This window comes from Hypomesus nipponensis, chromosome 4 (genome assembly GCF_054491055.1).
Source record: "Hypomesus nipponensis isolate SF chromosome 4, ASM5449105v1, whole genome shotgun sequence".
Lineage (NCBI taxonomy): Eukaryota > Metazoa > Chordata > Actinopteri > Osmeriformes > Osmeridae > Hypomesus > Hypomesus nipponensis.
Window position 1 is genome coordinate 10745684 of NC_140364.1, and position 14336 is coordinate 10760019.

Here is a 14336-nt window from a genome sequence, read left to right on the forward strand (position 1 = left end):
GGAGTTACAGTTACATGGAACCCACAAACCTGGTTAGACCCGTTTAGAAACACTTCCTTAGAAGAAGTGTCGAGTGTGGGATTTGTTGTAAAATTCCTCTTTGATCTACCAGCTGATATTTGTATTTTCATGTAAAACCCAAATGTATCTCGCTCAAAATCAGACACCAGCTCCTATACATACAGGTAAACATGCAGGCACCCACAATCTCAAGATTCCTATTAAACATACACACACACACACTCAAGATTCCCATTTGGCAAAGCCATTTGGTTCGTTAGAAAATCAGTCAACTTAGATGTATTGAGGACCATTGGGTCAACTTTCACATTGACTACTGTGGTGGCCAAAATATATATTGATTATAGGTCATATAGGATAATATGTGGGGATGTCCAGTAGTAGGGAAAAAGGCCAAGGTCTGGGCTGCACTATCTGTCTTGCTGTATCATGTTCATGACTAGTCTCAGAGAAAGACGTCACGAGTAGGAAACACCACATTCCTGAGTTATAGAATGGGGAAAATAATAGGGATCTTTCCAAAGATTAGAAGGAAAAACCCATAGAACAGAAGCCAGAGAAGGGGTGAACGAGGGTTTGAGGAGAAAAGGGAACATAGAGAGGTCGTTGAGTGGACATTAGAGATAAGGAGCTCATACACATGACGCATCATGGAAAAAGGAACAAACTATGGAAAGATTATGGGGCCATATAGGGAAATAGCACTATAGAGGGAGAGGGATTTTCCTTATATTGACTATATACTGTGCTATATACTGTGCTATATATTGTCCTAGACTTACAGAGTCTGGATGCTTTTTGTGTCTTCCTGTACCAACTGAGCATTGCTGAAAAAAACTATCAAGTCATCTTGATTTAGAAAAATATCTTTATATATCCGACTCTCATTTTTGGATCGAAATCCTTCTGAAGAAAAAGATCCCACAGTACATTCAACCATCTCAGTCTCTTGTAACCACCGGATGAATGAAGCCTTTAAAATGACCTAATTACAGAAGCAGTGGCAATCACTTTGAATATAACCTCCCAATATTCGGTGAACGTCCAATAATGTTAGCGTTTGAGGATGGCCGTGTGGGCGACCCAATTAAGGAATGGCCTATTATGTACGCATCTCAATGAGGCAAGTTAACAGTGAGTGATTCCTTTACTTAAGAACATGACACCTGGCACTTAAAAAAATAGATGACAGATGAACCTGAAACAAGACACTGTGTGAACGGGATAGTTTGCAGGTTGACCTGGTAACTTTAAGCCACAGCAAAGCAAAACACTACTGTGGTTGCTGTAATAGGCGAGGAAAACAATAGGCTACTTTAGAAAAATATGATGCAAGTTGTAGGCCTTTCAGACACACAATGGGAAAATACAAACCGCAGTTGTTATGTTGTAGTTGACAGGTCTAAATATTATAAATCAACCGAACTGTCCGATTATTTCTGTGGGTAGTGTCGGGGAAGAGGGACATTCCGTCGTGGCAGAGGAGGGGAAAGGTGAGAGGACCGCTGCCGTCATGACAACAAGCCGATTACTCTGAGTCCGTTCTATGTAGCTTATTTATTTGCGTCCCTGTCGGCTACTACTCGCGCACTGCACACTTTCAGAGACCCAGCGTTTGCCTCGTACAAGGTTTTTTTTTCGTGCGATTCAACTATTGCCCTTTAGTATTTGGATTGTAATTTATTTTTATTTACCAGAATGGTGTACTTAAACTAAGTCGTAATGTATGGATGCGTGGAAAGCTTCAGAATTTCATTTGAGGACGAGGACATGTTGGACATCGTTTGAATTAAGATTATCGAGAGGAAACAACTTCGTTAATCACAAACAGTATTTGTTCCAATGCCCCTGAATCTTTATCCCTTGTTTTCCATACACTTATTGGCAGGTAGGATAATTGTTCATCACAAAAGGCCTGTTTAAATCAACTTTTGTATTCATCCTCCTCCTAACGCCAATAACAATGTATTTCAGGGGCTGTTGTTGAAAGGTAACCGTGACCATGTCTAGTCCCGTCAGAAGTGTTGCTGGACAGAGAAGTATTGAGGAAAGCCCTGCCCACAATGTGGAGTCCAAACGTCTGGGCAGAAGCAGCTTCCTCTTCTCCAGCTGGCGGAGGAGCTCCCAGTCATCCCCAAGGGGTGACACAAGGAGCGATATCAACAAGAAACTCTCCTCCCTGGTAACCTCCCATAACGATGAATACACAGCCGATCCCAATGGCCAGATGGTGTCTGAAGAACCTACCATCTCCAAAGACGCAGAACATGTTGACACTGAGCCACAGGAGACTGAGGAAGAATATGATAGCAACAAGTCGTTCTTTTTACATAGAAATTTTGTTTCTATGCTTCAGCCGGGGGTCAACAAGTTTTCTCTGCGCATGTTTGGCAGTCATAAGGGGGTGGCTGCTGAGCAAGCCAGGGTCAAGTCCTTTGGAGTGTGGATCATCCACCCCTACAGTGACTTCAGGTAACACAGAGGAAAGGGAGAAGTGAGGAGGATGGATGGAAAATGAACAAGATGTCCTAGTGTCTTCAGAAGGCACCTGGCAGATACCTAACATATTATTGGATGACTCAGTCTCAAGATCCCTCAGTTTATCATTGGCTTCTATTATTTTCTTGCAAAGTAGTTCTGAACACATGCCTTAGACTTTCAAAATGACTACATTGAGGGTTATGTCAACGTTAGTCATCTCAGTTTCAGTCATTATGAAGCAGTACACCAGACTTAGATTTGTCAAGGTTATACCAGTGGTAGGGCAGCTGGTGTCATAGCACATATGGAACATGATAAGGAGATGAAAGGGATTTGATTAGTGATGAAGGACAGAGTATTGTCTGAGATCATCTGGATTAGCATTACCATGTGCCTCAGATCTTCCAACCAAACACTATTTTTGTTTACATTATGTTATCTTTCTGATTCATAGGTTACTATTTTGAGTATGTCAACTTTTTGAATTTGTTATTTGTTATCTGTATATTGTGTTTTTTGAGAAGGAGGGGGGTCTAGACCCATGGAGCATTATCTAATTATACCAAGCAATCTGTCTGGAGCAGCTGCTTTAATACCATAAATACCATCCAGTTTAAACATTTGGAAATAGTAAACCAATGCAGCGTTGTAACATAAAATCCATGTTGACGGATTATAGTCCACAAGAATCTCCTATGATTTCAATCTTGCCCTATTATGTCATAAATACCGAGGCAGATGATAGGAGATTAGGAAGGCCTCCTTGTACTCATGTTCCAGTTTCAACCATGCTGGGTGGAAGGAAAACCCATATTGTTAAGAGACTGTTGACTGGACGCATGTCCATCAAATAATTGACTCAGTCCCCACTTGACTCAGTTCCAACACTGTTCCTTTATAAATGTTTTTTAACAAGCAATAGGGATTCAAAACGTTGTCTGTAACAGAAATACATGTAAAGAGTCAGGATACACTGTAGTTCAAGTAATTATGAAGAACAAAATCAAGTTTAAATGGTACAATTACAGTTAGATACTTCTAATCAGACATGATCAGGATAACACTGAGAACAGGGGTGCGAGAGCTTTTGGGAAAGGTAAGATGAAAGAGGAAGAGAAGAGTCTCTCCTGTCTGCCGCTTTGCTCTGGTTCTCACAGGACTTGGATGACAGCAGCCGGACACAGGGTGCAATTAAAACTAGAGTCCAGTTCAAATTCAGGCCCTGTGTTCAGAAGAAGGGGAGGGGGAGAGAGACAAGGAGAAAAGACAAGGAGAGAAAGAGAAGGAACGGGGGCAGTGAGTGATTGACATACTGTATTGGAAAAATGGACCTCTCGAGGAACTCTATACTCAGCATGGGAGACCCGTAGGACAATACTGGAGGGCTTGTGTAACATGGGGCCATCCATAATCAGGCACTGTATGTACAGTAAAGGTCTAGGATTGAATGTCTCACATTCTAAATACAATGAAATGTCCACTGACAAATCATCATAATTATGATTTGCCATATTAGATATAACTATATCCAAACAACTGTACAATGAGTTATTCACTATTTAGTTACCCACAGTATGGCTACTAAATGGGAACACAATATTTATGCCTAGCATGTTTGGCACCAGTGGCAAGGCTGTTTTTTTGTCTACTTGAATTTAGTGGTTTGGTTTGTTGATGGTACATCATGGGACATATATGAAAGGTTTTCCTTCTACAACAGAGACTGTAAAAGAATCAGCCCAGATGTACTAATGCTGTTTACTCGGCTTTAATGACTTCCTTTGATGGGCTTGCCTCATGCTTTCTTAAAGTCTGTTCATGTTCCGTGTGTTTATTACTTTAACTCAAATTTCAGCTGATATTTAGTGAAGACAGGATAGTGAAGGGCTTGATGTGATCTTTTTCTGTAATATACCCTCTAGTTACCTTCTAGATGTATATTACACAACTAACTAACAATACCACACCCATCCTCCTCCACTGCCTGGCCTTGACAATACCTCTTCCTGCCCTGCCCTGCCCTGCCCTGCCCTGCCCTGCCCTGCCTTGCGATACCCCCAACCATCTGTCCTGCCCAGGTTCTACTGGGACATAGTGATGCTTCTCCTGATGATGAGCAACCTGATCATCCTTCCCTGGGGCATAGCCTTCTTTGAGAACCAGAACACTCTACCCTGGATCAGCTTCAACTTCATCTCGGACACCCTGTTCCTGGTTGACCTGGTGCTAAACTTCCGCACTGGCATCCTGGAGGACGACAGCCAGATCATCCTGGACCCAAAGCAGATCCGCCGGCGCTACCTCCGCAGCTGGTTCATGGTGGACTTTGTCTCTTCCATCCCGGTCGACTACATCTTTTTCATTGTGGACATAGAGTCCCGCTTGGAGTCGACCGATGTGTACCGCACGGCACGAGCCCTCCGCATCGTCCGCTTCACCAAGATCCTCAGCCTGCTCCGCCTGCTGCGGCTCTCCCGCCTCATTCGCTACGTCCACCAATGGGAAGAGGTGAGGTGTAAGAGGCGGGATGACCTTGACTTGTTATGAAATGTGAAATGTAATTTGTGTTCAATGTCCCTCTGCTTCTCTTAGATCTGTCACATGACCTATGACCTGGCCAGTGCTGTTGTGCGTATATTTAACCTCATTGGCATGATGCTGCTGCTGTGCCACTGGGATGGCTGTCTGCAGTTCATGGTGCCAATGCTGCAAGACTTCCCCCCTGACTGCTGGGTCTCAAAAAACAATATGGTGGTGAGGGCAGCTACTATGCTATATTTGTTTTTAAATTACAAATACATTAAAAGCAACAGTCTTTTCCCCTTGACTCTATAACTTAATCAATTTCTGTGTTGCAGAATTCAACCTGGCACTTACAGTACTCATACTCCCTATTCATGGCGATGAGTCACATGCTTTGTATAGGATACGGTGCTCAGGCTCCGGAGAGTTTGACTGACGTGTGGCTCACTGTCTTAAGTATGATTGTGGGTGCTACATGCTATGCCATGTTTCTGGGCCACGCCACTACCCTTATACAGTCTTTGGACGCGTCCCGACGACAGTATCAGGAGAAGGTACCTATTTCTTTTTACTTTAAAGTTCAAATAAACTAAACCACCGGTCACTGATTTTCGTGAAAGTAATTGTATCTGTCTGCATGCTTCTCTGACGTTATGTTTTCGACAATCTTTGTTTTTAGTATAAGCAGGTAGAGCAGTACATGTCATTCCATAAGCTTCCAGCAGACATGAGGCAAAGAATTCATGAGTACTACGAGCAGCGCTTCCAGGGCAAGATGTTTGATGAAGACAGTATCCTCGGAGAACTCAGTGATCCACTGAAGGAGGTCAGCTCACACCTGCACAACCGTCTCTGTCTCCCTGCTCACACCTGCATGACCCTCTCTGTCTCCCTGCCATCTGCCACTCCACTGTCAGTAACTCTGCCTCTTCTTAAAACAAACATTTCCACCTCACATAAGAGCTTCTACGCATCCCCTTCATGATCCCTTTCCTCTGCTCTCCACCAGGAGATCGTGAGTTTCAACTGTCGTGGGCTAGTGGCCAACATGCCGCTGTTCGCCAATACTGACCCTCACTTTGTGACTGTGATCCTGACCAAGCTGCACTTCGAGGTCTTTCAGCCCGGGGACTTCATCATAAGGGAGGGAACTCTGGGTCGAAAAATGTACTTCATCCAACATGGATGTGTCTCAGTGCTTCCGCGTGGCAAGCAAGAGATACGCCTCAGTGATGGATCTTACTTTGGGGGTAGGTTTTAGGTTTCTTGGATATGAAAACCTTTACCCAAATCCCTTTCTTGATCGTTAAAACATCTAGTCTGTGTAATGTAAATAATTCCCTTGCTCTTTTGCCATACACAGTTCTCCTCTTTTTCATCTCCCCCATACTTAAATACCTTGTATGTATATTCTGACCAAAATGTATCCTTGTGTGTTCCACTTTCTTTCCTCTCTGTGGCTCAGAGATCTGCCTGTTGACTCATGGGCGTCGCACAGCCAGCGTCAGGGCCGAGACCTACTGCCGTCTCTACTCACTTAGTGTGGACAACTTCAATGAGGTTTTGGAGGAACATCCTTTGATGAGGAGAGCTTTCGAGAGTGTGGCTGTGGACCGTCTGGTTCGGGTTGAGTCAAAGCCCCAGTTATGAGCCCCTACACAAACCAGAAAACAGAAGAGGAAAAGGGGAGGACAGTGAACACAATGTCATGTGTCAAGATTCATGTTCAGTACACTCATGAAGTAACATGGACTACTGACAAAGGACTGGGGATTTTTTGTACTTTGAGTGTGGAAGGAGGGAATTTTTAAGGCAGCCCATTGGGGAGTTCAAAAAACCCTTATTATATTACTGTTTATTACTGCAAATGTCTAAAATAGCAATGATATCAGACTGCCAATACTTGGGGGAGCATGTGGTTTTGAGCATTTGTTGATGCATTGGCAATGATCAGCGTAGATCTAACAATAGTCCAAATACCCAATAACAGCTTTTTATATGACATGCCGTAAGGCTCGAGGATGACTCCACAGCATACATTACAAGGGCTTCAGTATGGCTTCAATGCCAATTAGGATTGCTCAACTTCGATAGTTTCTTTACAAAAATATTGTACCGTTTATTTAAACAGACCATTAGTGTGTAGAGCAGTAAATTATGATTATTTTATTATAATGAAATTGCGAAATGTGCAATGTGTAATTTAGGTTGTGATTTCAATAATCTGTCAATTTTCAGAGGATTATTCGCTTTGCACAAGTACATTTATAATAAAAAATATTAATGTTATTAATATGTTTTACTTGGCATTATGCATTTATTAATCATTTTCATCACAATACATAGTCTGGTGATATGGATAGTAGGTTAGGCAATTATCATGAAATTAAAGCGTCTTATTGAATTAAAAAGTGGGGTTGCCATAAAACTAATTAAGCAACAAAGTTAATAAATAAATGACAACAACGCCTTCCCTAACTTGAGTTTCTCGACGACTGATTCCAGGCTGTATTTGCAGCTACTTCCGTTCAATATTTATAAGCAGAAAGGTGAAATTGATCGTATACCTTTTGATCGTATATAATATAACTCAATAATGTAATATACTAACTAAAAGATGCGATAGAGAGTTCTCAAATGCACTTTCAGTTTAGCAAATATGCCTTCAGAAGAAGAGCATGGCCTGAAGCGTGCCAAAGGTTATCGTAATTAGCCTAAAATTACAAATAGAACCAAGTTTAAAATGTGTATATTTAGGGTTCCTCCGTCAGGAGGAAACCTATTGTTTTCGTTAGTTTTATTATTATTATTATTAAGGTTCCTACGGTAGGAGGGAACCTATTGTTATTGTTGGTATTTAGGGTTCCTCCGTCAGGAAACACACATTGTATGAATCAATACATTTTCGCATTTCTGTAAGAATGGCAACTTGTCTCCATTTTAAAAGTTCCTGAGAATGTCCATTAGATGTCCACTAGATGTCAGTGGAGGATTGTTGACGCTTTCGGATTCATCCTGCATTAACGCCTAACCTCAACCAGTTTCTGAAGGTTAACAAATGTACATGTATGATGTAAAAACAAATAAATTGTCCTGTTATGATACGACACGCTTGCAGTATTTCTATGGAATTTTGAATTAAAGGTACACATACATTGTTCAAGGCAGCTGACCTATTTTCGCGGTGCCATTGTGATGATCAGACACGGGAATGGATGGTTGGTGACTGAGAATCCCTCACAGTCCAGTGGTGCAGCAGATGACTTAGACTACCGCACTACCTATGAACAACTATAAGACACACTGCCCTCTCCCATGACAAAAAGCCTTTTCAAAGCTTGTATTCATATGGGTTTCAATGCTTGAGGGGCGAGACCTCTGGTTGAAAACCCAAATCCTTGTAAACACACCATGTACAATTCCATGCACAATTGGAAACTAAGCTAATATACACAACTGGTTGTGCATGGTACTTCCGATTACCCACTTGTTTCTGTCTTTTATAAGGAGTATGCCCATCTGTGATTGTATCATCATCTCTGTTAAATTATTTTGTTATATTTCATTTGGAAACATGCATTTAGGATTATATTGAGATTATCAAGCATCCTCATGTGTTTATCTGCATCGTATCCATATATGCGCCCACAACTTGTCTAATTTCTTTCAGTCCTGAAGGTAGAGTGATGACTGCTGTAAAAAAACAAAAACAAACGAAAGACAGTGCCTCCCACACAGGGTGCTTGGGACGAGGTCAAGCCCAGTAATTAAACTTGTATAAGAGACAGTTGTGGTCTGATGACGGCATTCCACCACAGATTAAAAGCAGTAATCTATCCAAAGGAGCATCAGGACTCACAATTGCGTGCCTACATCCAGTGTCAGCAGACACTGTGTCCTTCTAAGGATCAGCTGTACAGCGCATGAGGAGGAGGGTCAGAGGTATGCACCTTCTAGGAAAACATGAGCTGTGAGACTTTTGATGCCATGCCTGCCCCATGGTGGTGCTCTGGGGCGATGACGTGGATTGTATAGTGTGTATGGCGTTATGGTCCAAAAAGAAAAGCTTTATTTTATAAGAGGGTTATGTAAGCTTGCAAGTGGCGGTGGGCTGTTCTGGGACAGTGAACATGAATGATGTCTTTGTGTGTGATCATGCAGCCTGCAAACTCCTTATCAGCTGACCTGAATGGGAGAGACTGCAGGCCTGGGCCAGACAGACAGAGATGACGAACACCCTCCATGTGACCCACTGTGTTGTGTGCGTGTGTGTATAGGTTACTTACGCTCACATTTATGATTGAATGTGATCGTAAAATATAAATGCAGATTCCAAATTCTGTGCCCATGCCTACAGTATGCTATGTCTGTCATCGGACAAACTGCTTTTTGCTTTGTTACCGAGCAGAGAGACAGCCCAGAGAGACAGGAAGTGGAAGCAGGGGCAGGAAGCATGTGGAGGCAGCTACTTTGCCTAACCATCAGGAATGTTATGAAATAGCCTTAATCTGTGTTTTTTGGAGGGGCTCTCATAAGGTTATAGTCTAATCTGAGACAGATAAAGATGCAGTACAAGCCCTGGGTTTAGTACAGGCCCTTTACCAAGAAATCATTTTCATCTGACCCTCTTTCAACCAGATTAAAGAGATATGCCTTTTCCATCTGGTTAGAAGTAAATTCAGTCAGATGGGTGTAGCATTATTATTATTGTAGACATTATTATTATAGACTGCCAGAGTGGTGATGATCACCTGTCATTCCCCCTGTGCTCTGGGGGTGTAGGGTTGTGCAGTTGAATTTAAAGTACTAAATGTCTGCTTCATCAACAAAACCTGACAACCAGGGATTAGATTAATACTGTAAAATACTATGACAGTACAAAATATTTAGTTTTTATACAATACATACAAATATATATTGCTGTAGATTCTGTGAGTATGCTCTGTCAGGCTGTGTGAGATTACTTTTTAATGTAGAGTGTTGTGGAGCCAAATACGTTTATAGATAATGTCTTCTATTGGTACGGTGGACAACCAAGCAAGCTATTTCTGGAGGGCAGATCCCTCTATAATAGCCTTATCACACTGCAGAGTGTACCATGACATTGCATGACTCTGCAGAGCTGTACTGTGCTCACGGCATGGCCCTGCCTCCCTGCCATTCACATGTGAATAGACTATCTGATGCACTAATAGCATGTGATTAATGACACATGCATCCAGAATCCCAGATTATAGAATCCCAAAATAAACCATATCACAGAGTGGTATGTATCCTCAACAGCTGAGATAAGATGTGTAGCTGTCATCGTCAGTAGTCTGTTACTCATTGGAACCTTCCTCGTAATAGTCTTGCATCTTCGTCACCAAGATGTCTTGTTCTCTAGGACAATATGGTTGGCACTGTTGGGCAAAAGTGCCTCTTGGTGTTTATACAACATCATCAGGACAAAATGCTGTGTTCTATTGCTCATAAAGAACACGTTTAATTGAATCACTGGGATTTTCCTTTGAATGGGGAGGGGCTAGTATGGCAACAAAGTTGTTTTATTATCTAAATGGCCCTCCATGTATATAGTCTCCACCTCTTATGCAACAAAAACAGACACAATTCCTTTTGTTGAGAAAGATAAGGCGGAAGTCGTAAATTGTTAAAACTTTCCACGTCCCAGCTCAAAAGTAAATAACAAAATATTAACGTTTAACTCTAACCAATAAAAAGACTTGGATTTAAATGGTCCTGTTTTGTATCTATATATGTAAATGTAATGTATCTGCCAATTGCGCTTTATGTAGTTCATTAGCTTCAGTTTACAAGGTATACTAAGATACAGTACACAGTGGTGGAGGAAATAATCTTGCAGTTCTCGCAGTGGGTTCAGAACCAAAGATATAATCACAACATCCTGACCACCCAGAGCCAGTGTGGACTGCCCAGTTGAGTCTCTGTACATATCTCCTGACCAGATGAAGGGTTTTATCCATACAGAGCACAGGCCTGGTGGAAAAGCACCGCAATTTAATTAGGAGTAAAAGAACAACAAAGGTGACCCTTGTTCTTTTTTAACCCACTCTGGAATATGAGTGTTGTTCTGGCAAACGTATGGCACACTGAGTTTTGGACACACTGTTCTGAGCCAAAGCATTTGCGTACACGTAGAACAGCCACCATGGCCGCCGTCATGGCGATGGGGACGTGCCAATCCCATCTACACCCCTTCAAGTCAGTCAGTCAGTCTGCCTGTCTGATGGTTGGCGTTGGAGTCTCGGTGTGTTGTGACCCGTGTTTGGCAAACGGACAGGTTTTGCTTTGCAGGGTGAGCCAGAGGGTTGAGGGAGCCGGGGCTGGCCAGGCTGAATGGTGGACACCCCAGAGAGAGGGGAAGGTCCCACCTGTCTAGGTCTCAGTACTGGCTGCCTCACGTGACCTCCCTGGGGCAGCTGTGTGCAGGGAGAGAGAGAGACTACCATTCAGATCCCTGCTCCGGATCTCAGGCCTGATGTGATAGCTGCGGAGCTGACTGGCTCCATCAGGCAGGCACTAATTGTGACATAGATGTGAGCAGACGGACTGAGGCAGGGGGTGGAGTGCATATGCAGACAACAGGTCTGGGCAGCTGTGGGTGTCTCCACTGAAGCTAGACTCCACAGCAGCGTTGTCATTCTCCTTCCTGTTAAGAAGCTGGCCCACTGTTGACAGAATACTACTCACTCGCTTGTGAATGAACCCGGACCAGGGGTTTGGTCTATCTAGAGCTTTAGCCAATTCTGATTGGCTGGAGAAAGGGAAACAATACTACTCATTTCTCGCAGTCATAAACTATTTTGTTGACTGTGGGAAAACCTTTTCTTAAATCTCTACCCACATAGTTGTTGTGCCTAAATTGGCTGCTGGCCTTTTCCAATTACCCAAATTATTTCTTGTCACTGTAGCTGAACTGTACAGTGTATACAGACTGAGTATACGCTCATCTGCAGTGAACACAGCTGTTGATTAGGTTTTGTAATATGACCTACTCCTAAAAACAATTCCTTTTTATTTGGTTTATCTCGATCAACAAGACTTCTCTGTCCTTGGTTGACTCATGAAGTTGCTCTCATGATGAAAAGCTCTCAGACTAAAAATATAACTGATTGCTTCCAACTCCTCAACCTTTTCTTTGTGAATGAGTCTAGCACCTTCAGCCTTGAAGCTCATTGGTTGAAACCAGGTTTTATTTGACTCCTGACCTTGCAATGACTGCCAAAGGTGCAAAGGGGATTCAGGTTAAGTGGGGATCTGGTTGCTAAGTGCTTTGCTTGGACCAATCAGCCTGGACTTAATGCCAGATGACTGGGCGGTAACCATGGGAGCACACAATGGAGAATTTCCCATTTCAGAAGGAAGGCCTTTCCTCCCACTAGCACACACTTCTACTGTTTAGACACACATGAACACACATACACACATACACCTGAGAGATACAAATGTGGCTGTCAACACCAATTACTGTTTGGTTATTGGCTCTTGTGAGCAGCACTGTTGACCAGTGGGCAGAGGGTTGCTTACTGATCCTGCTTTGTAGTATGACAGGAACATTGTGTTCTGGCCCATGTCAGTTATCCACCCAGCTGATTTATCAGTAACACTTCAACTTGAACACTCCTTTCACTTTGTAGCACCGAAGTCAGGCCAATACACAGAATATTTATTGAAGGAGAATTCAATAACTGCAGTAATGTAAAAACATAAATTACATAATTGATAACTAAATCAATATACCTCTCTGTCTATGTGTGTAGTCTGATCTCTTAGTAATTGGCAAGGCTTCACACCAATGATCACTGTGATTAGTGCTGTCATTAAGAAAAAGAGGGGTGCTGGTGTTTGGGCTGCCTGGATCTGATTTAGGATTATCTCAGTAAAAATCCTGCGGAATCTCTGTGCCCCCCGCTGTCATCAGGTTTACAGTAATAGGGATAGAGACATTACCACTGGAAGCGTCATATGACAGGCCCCACACTGGGATGACAGTAGAAAACATCAGAGCACATTTTTATAATAAAACGGGTCATATTAGTGGTCTTTCATCAGCATGGGCTTGTTGGAAATGAGGGAGAACAACCGCACACAACACCAGATGTCTGAAGTCCTCACTGTTGGGAAGCATCTATTATTAGTCATACTCCCATGAGTCCGAGCCAAGATAATAGGGTATCTAAAGGAAGTAAAGTCCAGGCCGCCGTTCGCCTGGAGTCCAGGCCTGACTTTTCATGTGTCTGGAGTGGAAGAACAGTCGTTGTGAATGTCATAAAAAAAATACACCGGCGGCTCCAGTAGATTCTCCCACCTCACAGGCAAGAAACAAAAACACACTCCTTCATGCTTTTTTCATCACATCAAACTGAGGCAGTTTGTCCTTGACGTTTAGACACGACATCGAACACATCGAGGCTCCAGGCTGTTTATTCCATGCCAGGATATTATTTAGCATTTCAGGTTGTTAAGAGATAAAAGGCTATCTGTGTCTTTGTTCTCCAGCTGTTGTTGCCGGGCAGGCCTCTGCGCAGGCGGTATTGTGGTACAGCTTGTCATCAGGTCAGGAACACTGGGTCTTGTTATGTGTTACTCACTCATACACTCAGCCTGAGACCCGCTCATCTCTTGAATCCATCCATCCGTAACGCATCCATCCTCTGTCCACTCATTCATTCATAAACCAAGATTATTTTGTGCGTAGGTAACCACTTCATGGCCCTCCTTTCCCCTTGCCCTGTCCAATCCTCTTTCGGCATCTACCCCTCATCTGCAATCTAAGCCTGTTGTTTTGGGGAGATTTGTTTGAAGGATTTTTTTTCTGAATGATGGTTTTGTCTTGAGATTATTCGGTGGGATCTTGCATGGAAACTTCGGTAATCTCATTTACGCAGAGGATATAATCCCTGCCCAACTCAACCCAATCTGCTGAGAGGGAGGGAGAGAGAGAGGGGACCGGGTGGCGGAAGAATCCCGGCTGCTCAACGGGACCCCACCAGATTAGGCTGATGATAAGGTGATAATGGGAGTCACACATGGGCCTGGTCAGCTCTATGCAGGCCCAATGGAAATTTCCAAGGCTCCTTGTTAAGTGTTTACAACTCAGTTTAGTCCTCAGGTGTACAGTGTGCCAACAACCAGCATTTCTCTCTCAGACATTTGGCTTCTGTAGAATTGTCATTGAGTACACTCCACCGCTTGCCTGTGTGAGTAAATTATGATACCATAAGGTTTTTCTTGTTTTCCACATGCACCTCAAGGCTCGAAATGACCATGTATGATACACAGTGTTTCAA

At 42.9% G+C, this 14336-nt stretch overlaps 1 protein-coding gene across 1 annotated transcript; it reads left to right on the forward strand.

Annotated features, from left to right (window-relative positions):
* Nucleotides 1-1578: 1578 nt before the first annotated feature.
* LOC146295514 (potassium/sodium hyperpolarization-activated cyclic nucleotide-gated channel 2-like) lies at nucleotides 1579-7257 on the forward strand. The gene is made up of 8 exons (XM_084695432.1): nucleotides 1579-1909; nucleotides 1996-2493; nucleotides 4581-5010; nucleotides 5095-5256; nucleotides 5361-5579; nucleotides 5705-5851; nucleotides 6035-6275; nucleotides 6491-7257. The coding sequence occupies exons 2-8, from the start codon at nucleotides 2024-2026 to the stop codon at nucleotides 6673-6675; spliced, it is 1854 nt and encodes a 617-aa protein (XP_084551558.1). The 5' UTR covers nucleotides 1579-1909; nucleotides 1996-2023; the 3' UTR covers nucleotides 6676-7257.
* The last annotated feature ends 7079 nt before the right edge of the window (nucleotides 7258-14336 follow it).

What these genes read in the sequence shown, in the direction of transcription:
- LOC146295514 (XM_084695432.1), top strand. Translation starts at nt 2,024, where the DNA reads ATGTCTAGTCCCGTCAGAAGTGTTGCTGGACAGAGAAGTATTGAGGAA. An exon ending in TCTCAAAAAACAATATGGTG is followed by an intron (nt 5,257 to 5,360) that starts GTGAGGGCAGCT and finishes TCTGTGTTGCAG; the next exon opens with AATTCAACCTGGCACTTACA. An exon ending in GACGACAGTATCAGGAGAAG is followed by an intron (nt 5,580 to 5,704) that starts GTACCTATTTCT and finishes CTTTGTTTTTAG; the next exon opens with TATAAGCAGGTAGAGCAGTA.